Raw genomic sequence first — 13,121 nt, 5'->3', positions numbered from 1 at the left:
AGACAAAGTTTTTATCCATCACACTGTTGAAGCCCCCCTTTTCTAGTGTGTTTCGGGTAGTTCAAAAGGAAAATGGAAGAGCAACAAGTGGCAGAACACTGGTGTAGGACAAAGGAGTGCAATAGATAAGAATAACAATCAAAGTAAAAACAACAAGAATGGAGGTCATGATAAGTATTGCAAGAAGAAATTTAACAAGAAGGGAATTTAGTGTTATAATTGTTAGAAGTAGGGACATTTTATTGATGACTATAGAAGCAAACAAGAGCAAGATAAAGAAGATGGGGCCTGACTTACTGATGGTAACAACAAAATTTGAAGGTGATTATTCTAATCATTGGTATCTGGACACAAGCTGTTCAAATCACATATCAGGAAGAAATGAGTGGTTCATTGTTCTCAATGAAAAAGTGAAAAGCAAGGTGAAGTTTGGTGACAATATAGTAGTTACTACTGAAGCAGTTGATAAGGTGATGGTTAAAAGGAAGAATGGAGTGAAGGCTTTCATTACAAATGTTCTTTATGTTCCAAAATTGAAGAACAATTTGTTGAGTTTTAGGCAATTGGCAGAAAAAGGGATATTCTATGAGTCTACACTAAAACTCAATGAAGGTGTATAATATTACTAGAAAGTTAATCTTTAAAGTTCCTTTGTCAAAGAACATGACTTTCAAGATTGGAATTAAAGTACTTGAGAAAGAATGCTTTGATGCCACCTTGAATGAAGTGCATTGGGTGTGGGCATTACTAGTTTGGACACCTAAATTTAAAAAGTTTGAACCTACTACAAAGTAAGAAAATGGTACATGGTCTTCCATAAATAATGGAACCAAATAGATACGTGAAGACTGTTGTGTGACCAAGTAGACCAGAAATGCATTCAAATCCAAACCCCTCTCGGATCAAGAGACGAGTTAGAAGTGATATATTAAAGTGTATGTGGACCTTTTAAGATCTAGTCTCTTGGAGGTAACAAGTACTTTGTATCCTTCATTGATTAATATACAAGGATGATGTGGATTCATCTGCTAAAAAGAAAGAGTGAAGTGGTGCTTGTTTTTAAGAAGTTTAAATTGATGTGTGAAAAGTTGAGAGGAAATTAAGGTGATAAGGACAGTTGATGCCGATGAATAGGCTTCACATGAATTTTAGAAATATTGTGATGAAGAAGGGATGTTTCCTGAAGTAACTACTCCTTATAGACCCCAACATAATGGGATGGTTGAAAGAAAGAACAAAACTATCATGGACATGGTGAGAAGCATGTTAAAAGATAAGAAATTGCCTAAGTATTTTTGGGGAGAAGCTGTGTCAACTACTTCCTTTATTCTTAATAGAAGTTCTACAAGAAGTTTTCCAGAGATAACTCTAGAAGAAGCTTGATCTGGAAGAAAATCATATGTGTCTCATCTCAAAATCTTTGGCTCTTTATGCTATAAGCATGTTTCATAACTAGTGAGGAAGAAGTTGAATGATAGAAGTGATTCAATGATCTTCATTGGGTATTATCCAATTGGATCCTACAAACTATATGATCCAAAAGGAAAGATGATAGTAATAATCAGAGATGTGATACTAGATGAGTCAAAGTGGTGGAATTGGGATGAGGGCAATCCCAAAGCTAGTATGAAGATGTGATTACTTGAGGGCCATATTACTGAAACTGAATTATCAAAAATTGTTCAAGCTAAAAGACCTCAAAGAAATCGGCAACAACCTCAAAGGTTGAATGATTTTAAGATGCTTCTTGACATCCTTGTGACACAAGAAGGAGATCTAGTCCATCTAGCCTTGTTCATCAAAGCAAAACCTATGATCTTTGAAGAGGCAATTCAGGATGAGAAGTGGTCAAATGCTATGAAATAAGAGTTGAATTTAAGAGCTGACTTCAATTGAAGGGATGCTTGAAATGGGTTTACAAGGTTAAAGGGATGCCTAATGGAACTATTGCTAAGTACAAGACAAGGTTATTAGTAAAGGGGTTTCTACAAAAGGAAAGAGTGGACTTTCAAGAAGTGTTTGCACCAGTGGACTTTCAAGGAGTGTTTGCACCAGTGGACAAGTTAGAAACAATTAGTCTAGTGACATCAATTGCTAGCTTCAAAGGGTGGTTCTATCCACCTATTAGATGACAAATCTGCCTTCTTGAATGGGCCATTGGATGAAAAGGTCTATATCAACCAACCACCTGGTTTTGAAGTAAATGGAGAAGAATAAAATGTTTACAGACTTAAGAAAGCCTTGTATGGCCTTAAGTAGGCTCCAAGAACATGGAATAAGAGAATTAATCTCTTTCTAATGCAACAAGGCATTCTAAAGTGTACACATGAAAATAAAGTCTATACTTGAGCATCACAACTTACTGATCTTTTGATTGTGTGCTTGTATGTTGATGACCTGTTAATAACAAGAAACAATGAAGGAGAGATCGATGAATTCAAAGGGTGTATAAAATGTCTGATTTAAGGGAGGTTACCTATTTTCTAGGAATGGAATTAATTCCAACAAGTAAAGGAGTTTTCATGCACTATAAAAAGTATGCAACAAATATTCTAAAGAGATTCAACAAGTTAGATTTGTAATCTAGCATCAACTCATGTTGAAACTAGTACAAGGCTGATTAAAGAAGAAGGTGAAGATCATATGAACTCATCTCAATATAGGCGGCAACTGGTTGGATCACTAAAATATTTGTGTAATACCATATCAGATTTGGTTTATGGAGTTGGCCTGATAAGCAAGTTCATGTAGAAGCCAAGAGCATCTCATCAAGCAACTAGAAAAAAGGATATGCACACACACACACACACACACACAGATATATATATATATATATATATATATATATATATATATATATATATATATATATATATATAAAGGGAACACTTGACTTTGCCTTGCTATTTCCAAATGATTTGCAATGTAAAAGTGTGGAGATTGTTGGCTATAAAGATTCAGATTAGTGTGGAGATAAAGATGATCGAAATAGTATAGAGGGATATGTTTTCATGTGTGGAAATGGATCAATCTCATGGAGTTCAAAGAAGCAAGATGTAGTTGCTTTATCCTCCTATGAAGCTGGATATATAGCTACATCATTTGGAGCATGCCAAGCTACATGGTTGGAAACTCTAGTGAAAGAAATGAAATTGAAAGTAGCTAGGCCTTTAAAGATGAGGATTGACAACAAATTCACAATTGATTTGGCAAAACATCTAGTTTCTCATGGAAGAAGTAAGCACATTGAGACCTGATTTTATTTCTTGAGGGATCAAGTAAACAAGGGAAACTTGGAAAGCATGGGAGGTAGATTGGGTGTTCTATCCTTAAGCGAATCTGAATTAACAGGTGTGTTGTAAGTAATTCAGTTTGCTATTGTTAGTTAATGGTCAAGTCAGTTTCTATTGTGTTAGTTAATGAGCCTATAGGTTTGTTAGAGCCCAAATTGTTGGTGTGATAGTTGGTGTTAGCTGGGCTTGGATCAATTATATAAAAGTTGTTATGTGTATACTTGTAAAATAGAGTGCAATATCAATTTGATTGCTTTTTTCCTTTTTTTCCTCTATTCTTCTTGGGCCAAAGATGCAAGAGAAGGCCCTAAGGTTCTCATGAGTCTTAGGATAGATTTCAGACCCATAGGCTAAGTATGAGCCCACTTATCTTTGTACATATGAGATTAGCATTTCATTATTTTTGGGCCTTGTATTTAGGGTTCCATAATGTAGGTAGGGTATCCTACAAATGTAGGATTTTTCAGCCCTTGTATTTTAAGGCACCTAGACTAGTTTTTGTATTAGGGGTAGTTTTGTAATTTTACATGCATTACGTGAATATTTGATGTGTGTATTGGGAAATAAATTTAATTAAATTGGGAGGAGCCCAATCCAATTAAATTTTAGACGGGGAGGTGAGCATTTGCTTGCTACACCCCATTGCCACATCATATAGTCACACTTTGTATATGTCCTTCATGCTTTACATGCCTCATGACACCTACACACACTTAGTGGAAAATCTTGGACTTGATCTTCGATTAGTGGGCTGAACCATAGTAAAAATTTACTAATCATAATTAGTGAAATTTTGGCTCCAAAATTTGGCTCCACAAATTCAATTTCAAATTCAAGTGAAATTTGAATAGAAATTCAAATTTCCCTCCAATTTTATGTGACACTTATGATATAAATAGAGACCATGTGTGTGCATTTTTTCAACTTTGATCATTTGAGAATTACACTTCAAAGTTCAAACCTCATTTGAGGCACAAAATTTCGTGCTCTTTCTCTCCTTCTCCCTCCCGTCATCTTCTCCTCCTTCAAGCTCTTATCCATGGCTTCCTATGGTGGTGAGCTTGTGCTTGACTCATCTTCTCCTTGAAGTGGCATCTCCAATCATATTTCTTCCTTCTCCATTCTGCTGCCATTCATATTCAAGAAGCAAAGGACTCCATTGATGAAGAAGATCCAAGGCCTACAAGCTCCACACGGAGCTACATCATGTGGTATTAAGAGCATCTTCGTCTAGGTGATGTTCTTTTGCTTCCTCTATCTTTTTGTTACGTCAATTCACTTTAATTCCTTGTTCTTCATCTTATTCTCCATGTATATACTCCATTTTCTTGCAGTTTGGTTCTGTTTAGAGTAGGTTAAAAAAAATAAACCGATTAAATCTTAGATCTACACTTGTTCTTGCATTTCTATGGTTCAAATTTTATAGATCTACTCTTGAATCATGTTTTTGTGTTGATTTTAGGTTCTATAATTTGTCAGTCATAATCTTCTTGTGCTGAACCTTTAGATCTAAATTTTCTTCCAAAATATTGATTAGAAAAAAAAAAAAACAGAAAAATCTAAGTGTAAATCACTTATTCCATGTTGTCTTAGAGTCATGTTTAGTCATAATAATTGTCACATTATGTTCTAAGTTTGTGTTGAATTTTGATTTTGTTGATTGAATTCTAGATACATTTGTTCATGTATTCTTGTCATTCTTAGCCTATCTTTTGAATCTTGAGTCTAATTCATGCATGTTACTTAGTTCATAACATGTTCTAAATCAATTCCTAGAAGTAGTCTTGTTGAACTTTGTTTTGTTTTTAAAGTTTCCTATATGATGCCTATGAAGAAATTGAGTTGTGGCTGGATTTTTGAATCAAAACAAGTCTTAAGCTCTCTTGAATTTTGTTATTCAATACATTTGAGCATAAGTAAACCCAAATTGTAATTATCCAAGCCTTAAGCAACATAGACACTACTCTTGATTTTTAGGTTGAAATCACTGGTGGTGGTAGCTTGGACATACGTACTTGTAAAAATTACTGGGAATTGGTCATTCTGAATTTTAATCTGAAAGTTTTACTGAATTTTCTAGACATCTGGAAAAAAATTATAAAGAAATAAGCAAGTAATTTGGATAAAATTAAAAAATAATAAAAATCACACAAGTTGGCAGGAAAATCAGTGTCTAGGAAAAAAAAGTGAAATGGAAGTGTGCTTGTTGTTTTTGGTTCGAAATTTGTTCTATAATTGGTGCCTATTTTATACAAATCTTAGTTATGAAATTTCAATTGAAAATTAGTGTGAAAACAAGTGCCAAAACTAGAGGTTTCTTGAGTCCTATTTTTTTTAGTTTTCTTTTACTCTGCTCTAGAGCAATTCTAGGTTTCTCTTTGAGTCCTAGCTTGCTTTTATGTGCTTTTCATTGTTTTAATTGTTGAATAATCCTTAAAAATTTGTCATGTTAAAACTCTATTGGATTAGATTTCATTTCATTATTTTGGTCTTTGGTTATTGCTTGTCTCTTTGTTTCCTTGTTTGTGAGTTGCTATATAGGGAATTTGGAAGGAGGATTGGTGCCATCCCTTGAAGAATTCGAGTCAAGAAGCAAGAGACCAACCACCTTAAGAGCTATTGGACTAAGAAGCACTTCAAATTGAGTGAATCACCAAAGGGAGAACAACCACCAAAATTGAGGACTGTTTTGTAATTTTGTAATTGGTAATTTACTTACCTTCATTGCTTTCAAGTTTTTGTAACAAAAAGGTCTTTCATTGGAAGTGTGTTGGGAGCCTCCAATAGGTTACCAAACTTCCATTTGTGTGTAATAATTTTTGGCAATTTTCCCTTAGGTTAGTGAGTGTTTTGTTCAGAACCTTAAATATGGTCATCCAAACACTCTTAGGATTCCTCTAGTTTACATTTCTTGCACTTTAATTTCTTGCTTACTTTCATAGCTTATTTCCTTTACCTTCCATTGTCAAACCGCCTAGATAGCTTTCCTTTTACCAATTAGTTTTACCTTATCTTTCACGCCTCTTTTAGTGTTTATTTTGGCTAGTTTCAACCATAGTTTTTTTTATCTTTTGTTTTCAAACCCTCAAACATGAAAGAACCACAACTTAGGAACCAACATGAGTCTTCATTCTTCATCTAGTGTTAATGGTGAGGGTTTTACTCCTAAGGACCCCTTGTATAAGATATTAGATGAGTTAAGATCCCTTAAGTTGAGGAAAGAAAAACAAGAGAGAAAAGAAAAAGGAAAAAAAAGAGTGGAAGAAATAAGTCAAGATGAAAAAGATAAAACAAGGGAAGAAGAAAGAAGGAAAATACTAAAAGAGTTAAGAAAAGAAAAACATGCCTCCTATAATAGTCATGACTTTTGTAAGAGCCTAAGTGAAGAACTTCGTGACTATTATGAAGGAAGGCATAAGTCACATCTTAGACCTCACTCCCATAGGAGAGAAAAGGAAAGAAAGCCTCAAGAGGCTAAAATTAACCTCTCAAACTTCCACGGGAAGGACAATGTAGAGGCTAAACTTAGATTGGGAAATAAGGGTTGATCGAGGCCGTACCCAAATCAAATAAACATTAAAATGTAGTAACTAGGAAGTGATCCTTGGTCGTTTCCCAACGAGCAATGATAAACCAAATATTCATAACAGATAATAGGAAAATAGTAACGAATTGGGGGTGGGTTTGTTTGTTTTTGTAAATTAAACAGCGAATAAAATTGAATTAGAAAATATCAGAATTAAAACACGTTGCTTCCCCTTGATTCACAAGCAAGTCTCTTATCCTAGGTTACGAGAGTTTATCCTTTATCAGTTCAACCACTTAATCCAACCCTAAATTAAATTACTAAGCGAAATTTAACATAAGGCATTCATTATGTGATTAAGCAACACATACACCAATTAATCATAAATGATCATTAAGCATGAACATAATTAAGCGCAGAGACAATTAATCAAGCACTAACCATGCATGAATTAATAGCAACCAATTCAGAGTAATTAGCGAAGAGGAAAAATTGAACAGAATTTAACAGTAATAATAGAACCTCAAAGAGAACTGTGCTTGATCCTCAAGAGAAAGCAACGCTGGAGACTTAGCCTTCCATTAATCAATAGAGAACGAAATTATAGATTGAAGAACGAAATTTTATTGCTAAAATGAAAAGTCAAAACTGGAATTGCAAAATGAAAAAGTGTCTAAGAAAAGCCTAAAGCTAAAAACGAAAATAGGAGAGAGAGCCTAAACTAGAACCTTGGTGCTATTATATAGTTTTCCAGCCCCAAAGCTTACTAATCTGTTTTAAATCCAAGCCCATAAATAAAATAAAATAAAATCTAGATAAGATACGATAAGATAATATCTAGATGAAATAATATCTAGATGAGATCAAATCTAAATAATATCTAGATAAGATAAGATATGATCTAATTTTGTAGAATAAAATAGTCTGCCCTCTTCAAGTCCAAGCCCAATTCTGGATTCATGCCCAATGCTTCATTAATTCTTGAAATTAGATTAAAAACATCAAATTAGCTGAATGGGCCCAAATAATAAAAATGCCTAATTAATTTGACAACTAAGACTAATCAGTACTTAAAATGATGCAAAAAGGGTTAAGAAATAGGAGGAAATAATGGCACATCAAAACCCCCCATACTTAGCCTTTTGCACTCCTGGGCAAAATGAAATAAAGAACAAAATCCAAGGATATCAAAGAGAGACAAACAAAAACATTTACATATTTCTCAATGAACATCAAGGAATGAAAGGAATGGGTAACATCTAACATGAAGGGATCCAAAGAGTCAAGACATTCGTGAAAATCATCCATGCAACCCAATCATGGAAAAATAGTTAATCAGCTCAATAATGAAAAATGATTAAGCCTCACAAGATATACACTCTATCTCTCAAGTGTCTAGGCTATTGTTTACTCTCGAAGCACCCATGAAAACAAACACCACATAGACTTGGCAAAATTCTAAAATTGACAAACAACTTGACAAACACATGCACATGAGGATCAAAAGGTCTTTAAAGGTTGTAATGCGACCAAGGATAAGGTAGGGAAAAAAATATGGAATAAGCAGCTAAATCCCAAAGGAGTAGAGTAGCAATGGGGAATAAGTGGAAATTAAGCACAAGTAGTAAACCCAAACCCTCTAATATTAACAAAATCAAGTCCTCATAACAAGACCTCATTTATTCAACTTCACTTCTTTTCTTTTCTTTTTTTTTTTGAATAGTACGAATTTGCAGAAACTGAGTTTTTCTCCTTTTTTTTCATTTTTTTTAAACAACACGAATTTGAAGATTAAAGCAAGAACTAGGCAATATACATATATATATATATATATATATATATATACATCAAGCATGGCCAAAATAAAACATTAAGCATGGCCAAAAATCATATCTTCCAATGAAACATAACCCCCACCCCCACCCCCACACTTATTCCCAAAATAATTCCAAAGCTCCAAAATTCCTTAAGGGTAAGGCGATATCATGGTTTTTCACTTAAGGCTTGTAATGAGCTTCAAAACAAAGAAAGGGGAACATAGGCTCAAAGGGGCTATCAAAGGAATTAATTCAAGGTAAGTCCATTTGGCTAGAAGCTTATAAGAACAAAATTGCCTAAATCATTTCCAAATATGCATGTGAATTAGGAAGCATCAACAAGAATCAAGCCAAAGCTATTGTGCAAGCAATCAATGGGGTAAAACACACCAAAAGATTATGATGATGGATGGCTCAAATTCTCACAAAGGTAAACTTATCACTTTCAAATTGAGCTTTCAAAACTATCATTACATGTAGAGGAAAAACAAGGATTTCAAATCACAAAATATCAAGAGACTTTTATTTTCAGAACAATTACCCATTTCTTGAACATATCCTATAATTCAAAGAAAAATATGCAAAGTTGTACATGCAAACAGAATTGACCTAAAATATTAAACTAGAAACCCAACAAAACTAACAATTTTAACACAACTAACAAAATTAACAAAACTAGCAAAACCAAAACCAAAGAACACTTCCCCCATATTTAAACAACACATTGTCTTCAATGTAGCATAATTAAAAGATTAAAAGCAATTAAACCATCAAATAGAATTGGACAAATGTAATAAAAGTAAAGAAGGAGATAGGAAAAGAAAAACCCCCTAAGTCATGGTGGAAAAAAGTAAGTTGAAGTAAGGAGATCTTTTGAGCAAGGACAACCCCCAATGTGTAATTGGATGCATCGCACATTAGCTCAAATGGGGCTGTCCAATCAGGTGCCTGAATGATAGGGGTGGTAGTCAGTTCCTCTTTGCATTTATCATTAAAGTCAAACTCCATCTCCTTTTGCAACAAGTTAGATAGTGGAAGGGCTACTTTGCTAAAATCTCTTATAAAGCGCCTATAAAATCCTGCCAAGCATTCAAGCATCCGGTCAATGAATGGCAGTGGAAAATGGTCCTTTTTGGTAACCTGGTTCAGCCTCCTATAGTCAATTCAGACTCTCTAAATGTTCTGCACCCGAGTAGGAATCAGCTCCTCCTTCTAATTTTTTATGACAGTGAGGCCGGTTTTCTTAGTGACTACCTGGACGGGACTCACCCATTGGCTGTCGGAGATAGGATAAATGATTCCAGCTTGCAAAAGCTTGGTTACCTCCTTCTTCACTACATCAAAAATCACCGGGTTGAGTCTTCTCTATGGCTGTCTTATTGGTTTAGCCCCATCTTCTAAATTTATCTGATGCATACATGTGGATGGGCTAATACCAGGAATGTCTGCCAGGGTCCAGCCTATAGCCTTCTTATGCTTCTTGAGAACTGATAACAGCTTCTCCTCTTGCTCATCAGCAAGGGAGGCAAATATAATTACAGGAAAAATTTTGCTATCATCCAAGTAAGCATATTTTAAATTTGATGGTAGAGACTTCAATTCTGGTGTGGGCGGCTGGATAATGGTAGAAAGAGATGGTTTCTCAGCCTGTACCTCATAAAGAAAGTCAGAGGCATGTGTACTTCCTAAAACATGGTTAGTTCTATCTGACTCTATAAAATCAATCTCAGGAGGTAAAACATCACCAGACATGTAATCAATATAAAATTCAGATTCACTCTCAGCATCAAATTCAGATATATGATCAAGTACAAATTTAGATTCAATGCATGAAGAGTGACAGGCATGCAGATTAGAATGAAGATCAGTGATGTATTCATCAACAATATGGTCAATTATTTCAACACGAAATACAGAAAGATCTTCAGATGGGTGTTTCATAGCATCAAGAATATTAAAATGAATAGTTATATCACCAAACTCCATAGATAGTGTGCCTGCATATACATCTATCTTAGTTCTAGCAGTTTTCATAAAAGGTCTGCCTAAAATGATGGGAACTGATCCTTTAGAAAATCCCTCCTCCATATTTAAAATATAAAAATCAACAGGGAAAATCAGCTCACCAACTCTAACTAAGACATCCTCTATGAAACCAGCAGGATAGGCAACACTTCTATTAGCTAAATGAATTACCACATCAGTTGACTGCAAAGGACCTAGAGATAGAGAATTAAAAATAGACAGAGGCATAACACTAACAGAAGCCCTAAATCTAGCATGGCATTGTCAAACTTATTGTTCCCTATAATACAAGGTATGCTGAATGTACCTAGATCTTTACATTTTTCAGGGATTTGGGGAACAGATTTACCAATCAATGCAGAGACATTTCTGCCCATACTAATTCTTTCACTTCCTTTAAGCTTTCGCTTATTAGTGCACAGCTCCTTCAAGAATTTAGCATATCTTGGAATTTGCTTTATTGCATCCAGTAGAGGTATGTTTACCTCTACTTTTCTAAATGTTTTCCAAGATCTGCTTCTCTACCTCTTCCAATTTTTTGTCGGAAATTGTTCTTGGAGGGAATGGAAGAGGGATATGTTGCTTCTCTTTAGATTCACCTGCATAGAAATTGTTAGGTAACTTACTCTTTAAATTTTTGTCATCATCTTTTTTCTGGAGTAGAGTGAGGTTGGGTAGGTTCATTTGAGGATGAGGAAGATGCTACTGGTTGAGGTCCTTGACACTGCTTTCTTGACCTCAATGTAATGCCACTCACATTTTTGGGATTCTGGACAGATTGAGAAGGTAATCTATCAGAATTCTGGGACTTTTGTTGATTTAAATGTGTAGACAACTGTCCCATCCGATTAGTTAAGCTCTAAATGAAGGCTCTGGTCTCTTGTTGAAACTGCATGTTTTGCATAGTGATTTGCCTCACAAGTTCTTCAAGGGAAGGTTGCGGAGGGGCCTCAACTGTTTGTTGTTTCTGGGGCTGTTGCTGTTGTTGCAACTGGATTGGTGGAGGAACGTATGGTCTGCTTGGGCCAGCAGCATTTTGAAAATAAGGTTGTTGTTGCTGCTGTTGTGAAGGATTCAACCATCTAAGGTTGGGATGATTCCTCCACCCGGGATTGTACCTGTTGTTGGAGAGGTCATAATTATTCTGTTGTGGCTGATTTTGTTGCTGAGGTTGAGAAGGTCTATTGTAGATGTTTGCAGCATAAGCTTCAGCCTGTTCAATTGCTTCAGATTGTTGCACAGAAGGGCAAAGGCCTGTGTGGTGGTCAACAGAGGAGCATAAACCACAGAGTCTGGCGATAGGTGCAGATTTTTGAATCACGACCAGTTGGGTTACCAGGTTAACCAAGGCATCTAGTTTACCTTCAAGCTTCTTAGTCTCGGCTGATGAAGATGAATTTGTGGCTACTTCATGCACTCCTCTAATGACAATAGCATCACTTTTGGCACTAAATTGCTGGGAGTTTGAAGCCATCATCTCAATTAAATTTCTGGCTTTAGCAGGGGTCATGTCTCCAAGGGCTCCACCACTGGAAGCATCTATCATACTTCTCTCCATGTTGTTGAGTCCTTTATAAAAATATGGAGGAGAAGCTGCTCAGAAATCTGGTGGTGAGGGCAATTGGCACATAGTTTCTTAAATCTCTCCTAGTATTCATATAAGCTCTCTCCACTGAGTTGTCTAATGCCTGAAATATCTTTTCTAATGGCCGTGGTCCTGGAAGCAGGGAAAATTTTTTCTAAGAATACTCTCTTGAGGTCATCCCAGCTCGTGATGGACCTTGGGGCAAGGTAATATAGCCAGTCCTTTGCCACTCCCTCTAAAGAATGAGGGAAGGCCTTCAGAAATATGTGATCCTCCTAGACATCTGGTGGTTTCATGGTGGAGCAAACAATATGGAATTCTTTCAGATGCTTGTGCGGGTCTTCACCTGCAAGGCCATGAAACTTTGGAAGCAAATGGATCAGTCCAGTTTTAAGAACATATGGGACATCCTCATCAGGGTATTGGATGCACAAGCTCTCGTAGGTGAAATCAGGTGCAGCCATTTCCCTTAGAGTCCTCTCACAGGGTGGAGGTTGTGCCATGTTCTCAGAATGTTCTAAATCAGAATGTTCAAATCTATAATGTTCAAAATCACCAATAACAGAATGCTCAGGATGCTCAAAAGGTACTAAATGATGTCTAAATAATCTATGAAATGACCTATCTATCTCAGGATCAAAGGGTTGTAAGTTAGATGGATTGCCTCTAGTCATACACTATATTCAGCATGCACAACTAGTTGCAATCTTATGCAAGTAACAGTGTAGGTTTGAACTACAGCTACCATTAAATGATATCCAAATGACTTGAAATTTTGTGAGCAACCTTATAAAATGATGAGAAGATAGCACAAAAAATTTCAAACAAAAATTCAAAGTCTAACTATAGAAGCTAAAATTGGTAAGTTAAGAAAA

General features: G+C 35.5%; 1 protein-coding gene and 1 non-coding gene across 2 annotated transcripts; both read left to right on the top strand.

Moving 5' to 3' along the window:
* The first annotated feature begins 281 nt into the window (after nucleotides 1-281).
* Nucleotides 282-1,638, top strand: LOC114405064. The gene is made up of 2 exons (XM_028367747.1): nucleotides 282-612; nucleotides 1,457-1,638. The coding sequence occupies exons 1-2, from the start codon at nucleotides 282-284 to the stop codon at nucleotides 1,636-1,638; spliced, it is 513 nt and encodes a 170-aa protein (XP_028223548.1).
* A 10,626-nt stretch (nucleotides 1,639-12,264) lies between these two features.
* On the top strand, nucleotides 12,265-12,371 carry LOC114407985. The gene has a single exon (XR_003665787.1). It is a non-coding gene; the product is annotated as a small nucleolar RNA R71 (small nucleolar RNA).
* Nucleotides 12,372-13,121: the final 750 nt, after the last annotated feature.

The sequence above is a fragment of the Glycine soja genome, chromosome 3 (assembly GCF_004193775.1).
Source record: "Glycine soja cultivar W05 chromosome 3, ASM419377v2, whole genome shotgun sequence".
NCBI classification, from domain to species: Eukaryota; Viridiplantae; Streptophyta; class Magnoliopsida; order Fabales; family Fabaceae; genus Glycine; species Glycine soja.
Note: the sequence above shows the minus strand (reverse complement) of the source record. Positions and strands in the feature narration are given on the sequence as shown.